The following is a 12,937-nucleotide window of genomic DNA, read 5'->3' as shown; positions in this document are numbered from 1 at the left end:
AAATTATTTAATAAATAAATTCAAAAAATTCAAAACCTAAAAATATCCTCTCATGGGCCAACATATCGAATTTCGGCCCACGAAAGAATTGTCCATGAAGAGCCGAAGGATCACACCGAGTCGACGTCGAATTCGAATCGGAAATTCGGAATGCCAAGTCGGATTCCGAACGACGGATCGATGGGTTCGGACGCGTACGCGGTCAATAAATTCGCGCCAGATTCGCGAGCGCACATCTGCAACTTCTCGCTCTCTCTCTGACTCTCCAAGATCGATCGATCTATCGACTTGGATCGAGATGGGCGGAGGGGAGGAGACGATGAGGTTTCTCTGCAGCCACGGCGGCCGCCTCGTGCCGTGCGGCCCCGACGCCGGCCTCCACTACGTCGGCGGCGACACGCGCGCCCTCGTGGTGCCCCGCGACGTCGCCTTCCGCGACCTCCGGGCGCGCCTGGCGGAGAAGGCCGGCGCCGCCGTCAACGCGGTCAGGTACCGCCTCGCCGACGACGGCCTCGACGAGGACCTGCTCGTGTCGGTCACCTGCGACGAGGAGCTCGCCCACATGAGGGACGAGTACGACCGCCTCAAGGCGACGCGGCCGACCGCGAGCTTCCGGGTCTTCGTCTCCACCGCCGGCGCCGGTGCCCACCAGCGCCGCCCACCGCTGGCGCCACCGATGATGCGCCGCACGCGGAGTGAGCAGGATCTCTCCGGCCGCGCGTGCCCGTGCCCGCGCCCGCCGGCAGGGCTCCCCGCCGCGCCGCCCATGCGACGAGTGCACAGCGCGCAGGAGCTCGCCGGGGGCAGCCACTCGCACCCGTGCTTCTACGACCGCCGCCGCCAGAGCTGCTGCTGCTGCTGCTGCCGTCGCCGACGTGATGGCCATTGTGGTCCCCTGCCGCCGCCGATGCGCCCGCTGCCCTCCATGTCCAAGAACTTGCGATCGGCTGGCGTCCAAGAAGCTGCTCCTGCGGTGTCCTCGGGAAGGCGGTCTTCTCAGACTCCGAGAGGGCAATGGAGAAGGACACAAGTGAAGATGCCATGGTTGCCATGGAGTTGGAGAACCGAAGAGCATGCTGGGAGTTCGAGTGATAGTTAGGGTTAACTCTGTGTAATTAATGCCTCTGTAGATAGATGATAGCTTCTCTTCTCAATTTCTATCTTCAGAAATCAGAAGTGAAGCTGTAGAGTTCTTGCAATCTCGGCAGCTTGTATGTAAATTGATCCAAGCAAATCGAAATTACATGAGTGACATTTCATCATTAACTCATTGTCTCCTCGACATCGGGTGGACAGAGAGTTCAAAACTCATGACTCGGATCTGCTTGTACCGAGCTAAACTCAAATCAGCTCGAACTCGTAGTCTTAATTAGTTCGGCCAAGCTAGAATTAGCAAGCTCATGAACCACTCATTTAGCTAGTCAAAATAAAAGGTCACTAAATCTTTGTATGCTTAGGACTGAGTATTATAATTATATCCAAACTAGCTATATCTAAATTCTCTATTAGTTACTGGTGTCTATTATTATGTAAAAATATGATAACATGCAAAATTTAAATTTATAGAAGTGATTTCAATGAGATATAGCTCGTTAATACGCTTAACAAACGTGACTTAGACTTTTAGCTCATTTAGACTCAACGGGCTAAGCTACCTGACATATATATGGCTAGGCATATATGTGACAAATCATTAATCGGATATGTTCAAGTAACCAACGAATACTTAACAGGTGGAAGCTAGCACTAGAGGTAGGCATGCTCAAGTACCAGACCAGGCCGAAAAGAAACAAGTTCACCATAGCCCTCTCAACTTAATGTTGAATCTGTTTGAGGTCACTTAACCCCCAACAAGAAATGCATAATCCTAAATTCATTCAAACCGTTCAAAGGTCTCAGGATACTATCGACTCTATTTTTGCCCCACATGTCAACAACATCTTCTTACTCTCTTGTCTACTCTACATCTCTCGTAGGGGTGCAGGAAGCTGGCCGAACGGGGCCGGTCGAGCTAGGGCGCAGCAGGCAAGGTGAGGGAAGCATGGCAAGGGAGAACGGAGACAGCTGGTGGCACCTAGAGCTAGGGTTGGCAAATTTCCCGCCGAGCCTCGACAGGGCTGGGTTCAGGAACAAAATCTCCTCTGCAGGGATTCGGGGTTAGGGCCCTGTATTTTTCGGGGACGGGGACAGGGGACAATATTCCCTGGCGTGGATTCCCATGGCGGCCCAAAATTTTTTTAAAAAAAATTAGGCCTTGGGCCCATATGAATAATAAACACTAGTTATGAATACTCTTAACACATCTGCTAGCTATTTGCTCGCCGCCGCCTTCCACCTCCTACCTCCGCCATCGCACTCTGTCTATCGCCGCCTCTCTCCTCCATAGCTCCGCCCGCCTCCCGCCACCTCCCTTCGCCGCCGCCACCCTCCGACGTTGACATCCTCCGTCCGACACCGACGCCATCCACCGCCGCCAATGGCCTCCGCTTATAGCCACCGATGAAGAAGGACGTAACCGATCACACACCCTTGGATAGATACGCCTTTGAGAAAAACTGTGCCTTGTTCAAGGCTAGGGACCCTGCAGGGATGGGGACACGGAACAAATTTCCCCCATATTTGATTTTAGGGTCAGGGCTAGGGATTAATTTTGGGGTTAGGGCTGAAGGCATTCTAGTCATTCCCAGCCCCGTCGACAACCCTAGATAGGGTAGCTAGGACGACATGACTGTTGAGGACGGCGGTGGCCAAAGCGGCATCAGGACGGCAGGAGGAAAAGCGACACCTCCACACATGCTAGGTCTCCCCAAACCTAACAAGCATACTCAGCATGACGTTCCCAAGACAAACCCCGCTTCCCCGAAGCTCGGGTGCTCACCGTCGACTCACGTCCACGCGTGCATCCGGGCCTTGACCACGTGGTGCCACTCACAGAGCCTGAATAGCATGACGTAGACGGAAGACGTCCTCGTCAGGCGGCTTCGGGGAGGACTCGAGGAGCTAGAGCTCCGACACCATGCCTGGCCTCCCCAGTATTCCTCGTCGCTCCCGACGTCTTCACCTTCGTCCGCCACGTGAGGAGGGACTGTGCGTTGCTTAGGCTGACCTGGACGTGACCGCCGATAGCGACAACACCATTATATTAGAATAAGGAACTACGCCATGTTTCTATACAAGAATTTAATAGATGTGATTAAAAATATATATACTATTAAAATTTAAATTTGCAAAAAAATAAAAATATCATGATAGTGAATAAGATAATTTCACTTTCAACTTTATTTTTTATTATGTATTTACATAATTCATATATTCTTTTTGAGAAAAGCCAATCATTTCTAATTTGTTCAATAGAAAATAGGAAATTCAAACCATGGTCAAGTTTTCTTATCCCAGAACAAGTAATTTATATTGAAAAAAAATAAATTTTGGGTTATTCACAGTTGGTAATCTGCATGTATGGGTATTAAGCAAGGAAGACTAATTATGTGTGCATTAGTAGTCTAATTACTATTTATTAGTCAATAATTAACGACCAGGATTAAACAAAAGCTATTACCTCTGGAGCACCGTAAAACACCTACATTTGCACATAAGATATAGTCCTGAGAAAACCTGAAATATCCTCTCATGGGCCAACATATCGAATTACGGCCCATGAAGGAAATATCCTTCAGAACCGTAGGATCAACACCGAGTCGACGTCGAATTCGAATGGGATTTTTTCCAAGTCGAATTCCGAGTCGGATTTCGAACGACGGATCGATGGATGCGCACGCGTACAGCGGTCTATAAATTCGCGCCAGATTCGCGCGCGCACATCTGCATCCTCTCGCTCTCTCTCTCTCTCTCCAAGATCGATCGATCTATCGACTTGGATCGAGATGGGCGGAGGGGAGGAGACGATGAGGTTTCTCTGCAGCCACGGCGGCCGCCTCGTGCCGTGCGGCCCCGACGCCGGCCTCCGCTACGTCGGCGGCGACACGCGCGCCCTCGTGGTGCCCCGCGACGTTGCCTTCCGCGACCTCCGGGCGCGCCTGGCGGAGAAGGCCGGCGCCGCCGTCACCGCGGTCAGGTACCGCCTCGCCGACGACGGCCTCGACGAGGACCTGCTCGTGTCGGTCACCTGCGACGAGGAGCTCGCCCACATGCGGGAAGAGTACGACCGCCTCAAGGCGACGCGGCCGACCGCCAGCTTCCGGGTCTTCGTCTCCACCGCCGGCGCCGGCGCCCACCAGCGCCGCCCACCGCTGGCGCCACCGATGATGCGCCGCACGCGGAGCGAGCAGGATCTCTCCCGCCGCGCGCGCCCGTGCCCGTGCCCACCGGCAGGGCTCCCCGCCACGCCGCGCATGCGGCGAGTGCACAGCGCGCAGGAGCTCGCCGGGGGCAGCCACTCGCACCCGTGCTTCTACGACCGCCGCCGCCAGAGCTGCTGCTGCTGCCGTCGCCGACGTGATGACCATTGTGCTCCCCTGCCGCCGCCGCCGCCGCCGATGCGCCCGCTGCCCTCCATGTCCAAGAACTTGCGACCGGCCGGCGTCCAAGAAGCTGATCCTGCGGTGTCCTCGGCGAAGGCGGTCTTCTCCGACTCCGAGAAGGCGATGGAGAAGGACACAAGTCAAGATGTCATGGTGGCCATGGAGTTGGACAACCGAAGAGCATGCTGGGAGTTCGAGTGATAGTTACGGTTAACTCTGTGTAATTAATGCCTCTGTAGATAGATGACAGCTTCTCTGCTCAATTTCTATCTTCAGAAATCAGAAGCGAAGCTGTAGAGTTCTTGCAATTTGCGGACGCAACATCCTCTTCGTCCTATGTTAGTTTGGACAATTTGTGGTTTAGTTTTGGCCACAGGATGGATGGATTGATTGATTGGCAAAGATGAGTTCTTGTAAATAAATGAAGTAAACTCTCTGAACAATGGTACGTACAGTTTAATTGGTGATGTAGTGATGTGTGCTGTCGATTGTTTCAAAATAACATCGAGAATATGTTTGCTTGACCACCTGCATGCATTCATATGGCAATGACTTAGCAAGCAGGGAATTTATGCAATTATTATTACCTCCATCGTCCGTCGCAGAAAGAGTGCAGTCAGTCTTATTAAAAAAAGTTTTATGATTAGTACCTTTATTTTTATTAGATGATAAAACATAAATAATACTTTATGTGTGACAATTTTTTTATTCTTTTCAAATAAAATGAATGACTAAACATTGCACACAGAAATCTATAGATGCAAGTAAATTTGGATGAAGTTACTAGAAGTCAATCTGATTCAACCAGTTCAATCAGCTGAGTACAGAAGCTTACATTAGGCAATATGGAATTCCTTGTGCATGATTCCAGGCCAGCATAGTACTATCTTTTGCACGTCGGCGACCACCCACAAATACTGCATATAAGACAGATTGTATGTGAAGTTATCTTGATTTCCTTTATACCACAAATAATGCATATACAGATAGTAAGTTAAGTTACCTTGACTTCCTCAGACCAAAGAGCCTATTAGAAGATAGGATCTGCACTGGGGACAAGGTTCAGAATGATCAAAACAAGGCATTAAGCCGGTGTATTATTCCCATATTTACGCTTGATGTCTTCAGCGTATTGCCTCCACATTACGCCAGTAATCAACAGGCAACGGTGCTTTCCAGGTTTGCCCAAGTCACAGCTGCATAAACTTCAGATCTTGAGGTATGGCCTCAGTATGTTTCAACAGGCCAAAGGGCATTTAGATGTCTGTATTTCATCCTGGTCTGCATTATGAAATTGGATCAAGGAACGATTCTCCCTGGATGACGGAAACACACAGCATTAACGATACCTTCTACTTCCTAGCCAGCTTGGGATGTTTTTGTCTGTTTGCCCCGGGGCAAACCATCTTTCTGAAGCAGACAACGTTGATGTTGTCTTCAGCTACCTTACGATCAGACCCAGTTAATAGGAAATCTCAGGTCGTATTCTAGAACGATGCCGAAATGGAAAGTATCATCATCTGAACTTTGTAACACTGCACTATAAGCCTGTAGATCAATATATTTCACATCCAACCAGCATATCAGAGTAACTGTCGAGATAATGGTCCAGAGATATCAAACAGCCGAGTGATAATAGTTCCCTACTTAATCAGTCCTATCGAAATAAGGGGGAGAAAAATATTACTGTAGGATTTTGACCTGGTCAGTTGCTAGTGAGCCAGTAAGTAATGGACATTTTGACTCAATGATAACAGGAAAGAAAACACACACAACCAACAGAGCAAAAGGTCTCGTGTAATAGCACGTAGCATCCTGGCATGCAAAATTTCACTAGTTCAAATAAGAAACTATAGATTGGCAATAACACAATGCAAAAGTTACATTTTAACCTCACGGTGAACATTGCCAATGAAATAACAGGCACATATGAAATTACCAGGGTAGTAGGCTACATAACTACAAATAATCTGAAGGTTTAAGAAAGAATTTTTCAAGCAACCAAGAATCGACACCCCTAAGAACTAGCAGATAACAATTTGATAGCAATTCAAACAGGAAAAACTGCTAAAAACATTTATATAAAGATGGAGCACTCAACCAGATTAAGCATGCACAAGAAAAATCCAGTGGCCGTATAAACTGAAAAATAGCACAGACCACTTGTTCAGCCTTACAGAAAAGATAGTGAACCAAACTAGTATTTATTTCAAATTCATTCAAGTGGAGATGAATTACCAGGAACAATAGAAGATATTAACCTTGTGAGGAATAGAGTTCCGCAAATTATGCAGATTGATTTCATTACAAAAAATGCATATTGAGAGATGACGGAGTATATTCCAAAGGACAGTACCATGTGACAAGGCTGCTCTCTTCTTTACTTCCATGACCTTACCAGCAGATTCTGATCTGATTTTGTCAGTAGCACTCCCTCAGACAACTAATAAACACTGTAACATGTAAAAGAGCTGCTTACCTTAACAGTTAAGGCCATGGAATTATATCTAGTTATTCGTGGCCTCAGAGAACAATAGGCACTATGACAATCAACGCAGGTCATTTGACAAATGAGAAATTTCAAGGACTAAAAACAATTCACTTATTTACAACAGATGTAATTGCAAAAACAAAAGTTTTCATATGTAATCTTACAGGCCAAGTGGCAGCACATTCCCGCAGACAAGGGAATGGGTGATGCTACTTGCTACTGACAAATTTTTATGATACAGTACATCATTTGGATATTATTTCATTTTTTTTCAAAGCTTTTATAGTAATGGATTTTCAACTAATAAGTCAACTAAGGTGCATTAACATGAACATTTCAGAAGTTGCTGTAAAACAAAGTCAGAGCTTAGGAAAATGCACAGGCAATTTAAAGGTAACTAGCAGATTTACATCTGATGACAATTGATTCATCTAAGCAATCGACTGCGAATAACAGTACAGCTGTGGTGATTAAAAAGAAATGAGACGAGCACAGAATGTTTTTAAGGAATAATGCCATTCCTCTTGGTAGTTGAAATAATAAATTAGTTTAAAGGTAACTGATAAATAAGAAATGCTGGATGAGCATAGCCATTGCATATAAACAACATAACGCAAATGGCAGAACGAATCTACAGGTAGCAAGTCAAGCTAAAGCCTATATGGATTCAGAGCAACATGATACAAAGATTACAACAATGTCAGTATAGTCTGACCTCATCTAAAAAGGCTAATAGTTGTGCTCCTTTAATGGTAATCTTTTATCTGGGAGGTGTACAGATTTGTTTCTAACCAAGGGTGCTGAATTCTTCGCATTTATATTCTCTGAGGTAAGCATTTCTTTGCTACTAGAATTCCGGAAGGCTTCTTCATTATTAACTTTATGCATGAGTTTTGTCAAACTTGTCATCAGATCTTCATCTACATGAACTGCCGCTCCAATTGTGTCAACCAGTCCAGTTAACTCACCAAATAAGTATTTCCTCTCTTGAACGAAGGCATTGCACATATCCTTTGTTCTAGACTTCAGCTCTACCACATGCTCTTCCAGTATTTCTTTTCTTTCCTCGAAAGATTTCATCTTATTTGTTACTTCCAGATGCTTCTTTTCCTTTTCTAACATCTCAGTGGTTGTCCTGGCTTTGTGTTGCTCAAGAGCATTCTTTAGATTACTTGATTGTTCTTTCTCCAATGCTAAATTCACTCGCAGTGCCTCAAGCTCTCTTTCGCATTCTACAATGAGCATTCCTTTGAACAAATTATCATGCTCTTGGATAAGGTTGAGTGAATTAAGATTTTCTGCAAAACCATAAAGTTGCTGAACCTCAATTTGAACTTCTGCGAGCTTTTCTACAGCAGCTTCAAGAAGGCTCTTAATGTCACCTTGAGCAGATTCCACAATTACTTGAATATCAGAAATAGTGTTCTCTTTCTCTGCAATTAGTGTATACCAATCTGCTTCCTCCTGATCAAACATTTCCATGAGTTCTTGCTCTCTGCATGTGTATTCCTGCTCAAAGAAACCTACCCTTGTTTCAAGTTCCAAAAGCTTTTTGTCAAAGACCTCAACAATTTCAGAGTACTTTCTGTTCACTTCTTGAATGGACCTGTCAACATCTGACTTGATAAGAGCTGCCACGTCAAGTTTTTTATCCAAATTTTCTTGTTCCAGCGCAGCGATGTATTGCTGAAGCTCCTCAATATTCCTGTATCTCTCATCTATTATATTGCATAACTTATCTTTTTCTTCCCTAAGAGACTCTTCAGCATCCACTTTGGCATCAAGAGCAGCAACCAGATCACTCTTTAGCACACAGTTTTCATCCATGTAGTGCCTTAGTTTGACCTCCATATCAACTCTTGACTCTTCCAATTGCTCCACTGCTTTCATTTGCCTGTGAAGATTATTTGTGACTTGGTCAAGCTCATTTTTCTTGTTCGATAGACAACACTTTGCCTCATCAAGAGCACATAACAACTTCTCCTTTTCTTCACTGTAAGTCTTCTCAGCTTCCAATTTAGCAATATGGGTATCATCCAGGTCCCTTTTCAGGACACGATTTTCATGGATGTAGCCATTGATTTCAGTCTCCATATTGATTCTCAGTTCTTCCAAATGCTCCAGTGTTTGCTTTTGCTGATGAAGAATGATTTCAGATTGTTTCAGTTCACACTTTTTCTCAGAAAGGGCAAAGTTTGCTTCATTGAGAGCACCCAGTAATTTCTCCTTTTCTTCTCTTAGGGACTCTTCTATTTCTGTTTTTGCAATAAGATCTCTTTTCAGTATATTGTTCTCATCCCTATAGCCTTTGAGTTCATTTTCCATAGAGAGTTTGAGCTCTTCCAAATGTTCCATTGCTTCTTTTTGCTTATGAAGATTGATTTCTTTCTGGCTCAGCTCACTCTTCTTCTCATAAAGGGCAGAGTATGCTTCATCCAAATCACCTAGCGCTTTCTGCAGTTTCTCATTCAGGCTATTTTCCTCTTCTGAAGCCTCACCTTTTAAGCAGTGAACATGTCTTGACGCACTGTCAACTTTGTATGTATCAAGCTGCCTTTGCATCTCTTCATGTTCCTTTTCTATGTGTTCAAGCTGCTCAATTCTTTGATGCAATGTTGCTATTTCCTCCACTTGTTCTGCCCATTCAGCTTGGGATTGGGCAATGGCACAGTCATTTTCCTCTAACTGCTTTCTTGCAGCAGCAAAATTGTGCTCGAGTTGGGCACGGCTATTCTGCATATCCACTTCCATTGCAGTAAAATACGAACAAGAATCATAAAGTTTTGATTCTACAACAGTAAGAGCTATTGAAGCTTCCCAGTTTTGTAACATTTGCATATCCAGTGAGCTATAACTGCCCAGCAGCTCATTCTGCAATTGCCCGATAAGCATATCTTTGGAACCCAACTGAGACAAGCAAGCATCCAGGTCACTCCCAAGCTTCTCCATCTGCAATTTACATTCTGCTTCTTTATCTCTCAGCTTCTCAGTGCAGCTTCTATGTGTCTGTTCCAGCACTCGGAACTTCTCTCGCAGACCCTTCAACGAAACCGCAGCATCTGCTGCACCAATCTGAGCCTCCTGGTATTCCTTCAGCGAAGTTCGCATATCTTCGTTTTCTTGCTCAAGACGTGCTTTCGCATACTCCATTTCCTTGAGCAACGTGACCTTCTCAGCCAGTGAACTTCTCAAGGATGCGATCTCTCCATCTCTTTTCGCGGTAAGCGACTCAATCATCGACCTTGCTTCTTCGTAATCGGAGACCACATTACCACACATGTGTTTCAGTTCAGACATCTCTGCCTCTAGCCGTTTCCGACGGCCTTCCTCGTGAGCTAGCGCCTGGCTGCACATCTCGAGCCTCGACCGAAATTCCTCGGCCATTCTGGTCTTGGAATCCAAATTCACTTCAAGAGTGCCAATCTGATCAACCAACATCGCTCTATCGGAGCCCCACTCCTTTCTCGCTGACCTGAACTCGTCCTGCACCTTCTTGAGTGCCTCCTCGAGGTGCCTAAACTGCTCAGACTTCCACTTGAGCTTCCCCGCGATGGCGGACTTCTCCTCCTCCAGCTTCACCAGCATGTCGTCCCTCATCATCACCTCCCTCGGCGCCAACGCCCTCTGCTCAGCCGCCGAGCACTTCTTGTCTTTCTCGGACAGCATCATCCTGAGCCGGGCAACCTCCTCGCCGGATGAGCGGGCGGCCACCTCCTGCTCCTGCCGCCTCGCCTCGGACTCCTCCAGCGCCGCGACGAGCCCCCGCTTCTCGGCCTCCAGGCCCTCGCCCCTCTCCCTGGCGCTGCCCTTGAGCGCCTCGTGCGCCGCGCAGAGGTTCCGCAGGGCCTGCTCCTTCTCCGCCAGCCTGGCCTCCAGCTCCCGGCGCGCCTCCCCGGAGGAGGAGATCTCCTCGTCCCTGGCGGCGATCTCCCGCGCCTGCCTCTCCATCTCCGCCCTGGCCTCCCGGAGCCGCGCCGCCTGCTCGGCGCCGGCCCGCCTGAGCCCGTCGGCGAGCTCCGACTTGGCGCGGCACTCCGCCGTGAGCGCCTCCACCTCGGACCTCAGGCCGTCCATCTCCTTGCACATCTCCTCCATTTCCGCTGCGCAACAACCAAAAAACACCAGCAAAATCAACCCAATGCCCACCAAAAAGCCTAAACCCAAACCCAACCGAGTGCCCAAATCTCGCCACCTTTGAGGGAGGAGCAGGTCGGGAAGAAGGAGCGGGACATGAGCTAGAGACCGGTCATGGAAACCCTAGAAGACGTCGTGTGGGGGTGGGAGGTGGGAGAGAAGGATTTGAAATTTTCGCAGCGCCGCGGCGGCGCTGGGCGATACCTGAGGAGGAGGCGGAGGCGGATCTGGACGACGCGGCGAGGGCCGTTGGGTTCTGGCTTTTCTCGCCGCCGCTTCCAGCGTTTGAAATTGGCGGCGGTGCGGACCGGTGGCGTGGCCGTCGTCGTGTGGGCGACGGGGTGGGTCTGCAGGCGTCACGGCGGCTGGCGGTTGGGCCCCACGTGACAGTGGCTCGGCTGACAGTACCTGGGCCGGAAGGCCGAACTGAAGGCATTCACAATCCAGGCTATAGCCCCAATTGCCAACTGGACTGAAGCTCCCATCAGGCCACATGATCCACGCTGGAGGATTCAAGTGGTATGGCCCGAGTGAATCCAAGGCCACACGGTTGAGGCTCCAAAGGCCCACGGTGCAAATACCCCAGCAGTAAGTAGCCTGGACTGGTATTTAGGGTTTGTTTGGAGACTTTTAGATTCTGAGAAGCTGCTGTTGCGTGGTAGTCAGTTTTTGAGAATCAGAAAAAGCTCATAAACCTAGCTTCTCCAACTTCTGGCTTTTTAGTTTATTTTTTAGAATCTGTAACTATAGATTCTCAGAAGTTATGGACTGTTTGGGACAGATTTTAGGAAAAGCTGCAGCTGCTAGAAACTCCCCTAAACAGGCCCTCACTGTACTATCGTATCCCCGTCCTTGTGCTGCGTCTCTTCACATACCTCTTCATACAGCACGAGAGTCACTGTTCGTCTTCTCCGCCGGCGAGGGAGGGAGTCCACCGGGGCGACGGCTGCGTACCGTACGGTATGAGGATCGTTTTTTTTTTTTGCTGCCTTTGAGTACCCAAGCTTATGAGGAGTATCCGCACCTTCGAAATTTAGTGACGGGTGTAAACCTTAATGATTCAAATGGTGACAATTAGAACTTTATATGGAGTTCTCATATTTACACCTCCAAGAGGTTCTACAAGCTTAACTTCAAGTCTTAACCCACCAAGACCTCTTGTTTGGATATAAAAGACCAAATGTATTATGCGCATAAAGGTTTTTCGCTTGGCTGCTATTCTCTGACAGGCTGAATATAAAGGATATGCTTGATAGAAGATACTGTGCAAAGGAGGAGGATAATCTAACCTGTCTTATATGCAGAGGATGAAGAATAGGAACAAGATTGCATCTATTTTTCACCTGTCCTTTTAGTGTGTCCTATTGTCCTTTCAGTGTGTCCTATTGACAACACTTGGGTATTGTTTGAAATCATAATCTGTAATTCTTTCAGATGACATCTCTTGCAAGATGGAGGTTTAGCAGAAATGGTACAAAGGGTTTTTTTTTTGGAGATTCTCTTCATCGCTTCATGGCACATATGGAAGCAAAGAAACACTTATCTTTGACGGTCTAACCCCATCATTGGATTCACGGAAGACCTTTCTTACAAAAGAAACACTTGTACATATTAGAATGAAGGACCCCTTGAAACAATCCATTTTACATTGGTTACAAAACCTTTAGATTTATATGAGTGTTGTACATAAACTCTCGTTTTCCTTTTAATTGAAAATCACACCGTTGGGCAAAGCCCTGGCAGTCATACACGTCAAAAAAAATATTTTGGAATGAGGACATGAAATCTCATAGATATGACGGGGCACTTTATAGTGCAAGCATCACATGCA

The 12,937-nt window shown here is 47.2% G+C and overlaps 2 protein-coding genes across 2 annotated transcripts; one reads left to right on the top strand and one right to left on the bottom strand.

The window, feature by feature from the left end:
- Positions 1 to 298: 298 nt before the first annotated feature.
- LOC121053831 lies at positions 299 to 1,092 on the top strand. The gene is made up of 2 exons (XM_040521796.1): positions 299 to 819; positions 963 to 1,092. Exons 1-2 carry the CDS (start codon positions 299 to 301, stop codon positions 1,090 to 1,092), a joined length of 651 nt encoding a protein of 216 aa, XP_040377730.1.
- Positions 1,093 to 7,469: 6,377 nt separating this feature from the next.
- LOC102700886 (uncharacterized protein At4g38062) lies at positions 7,470 to 11,394 on the bottom strand. Its single transcript, XM_040522802.1, has 2 exons — positions 11,311 to 11,394; positions 7,470 to 11,072 (listed from the first exon to the last, which is right to left on the bottom strand). The coding sequence occupies exon 2, from the start codon at positions 11,065 to 11,067 to the stop codon at positions 7,702 to 7,704; it is 3,366 nt and encodes a 1,121-aa protein (XP_040378736.1). The 5' UTR covers positions 11,068 to 11,072; positions 11,311 to 11,394; the 3' UTR covers positions 7,470 to 7,701.
- Positions 11,395 to 12,937: the final 1,543 nt, after the last annotated feature.

Source organism: Oryza brachyantha, chromosome 3 (assembly GCF_000231095.2).
Source record: "Oryza brachyantha chromosome 3, ObraRS2, whole genome shotgun sequence".
NCBI lineage: Eukaryota > Viridiplantae > Streptophyta > Magnoliopsida > Poales > Poaceae > Oryza > Oryza brachyantha.
This window is presented reverse-complemented; position numbering and strand designations above follow the sequence as displayed.

Excerpts from the sequence above, each read along its gene's own strand:
- LOC121053831 (XM_040521796.1), top strand. The coding sequence starts at position 299 with ATGGGCGGAGGGGAGGAGACGATGAGGTTTCTCTGCAGCCACGGCGGC. Across the intron at positions 820-962 it reads GGGGGCAGCCACTCGCACCC|CTGCTCCTGCGGTGTCCTCG; the intron begins GTGCTTCTACGA and ends GCGTCCAAGAAG.
- LOC102700886 (XM_040522802.1), bottom strand. The coding sequence starts at position 11,067 with ATGGAGGAGATGTGCAAGGAGATGGACGGCCTGAGGTCCGAGGTGGAG.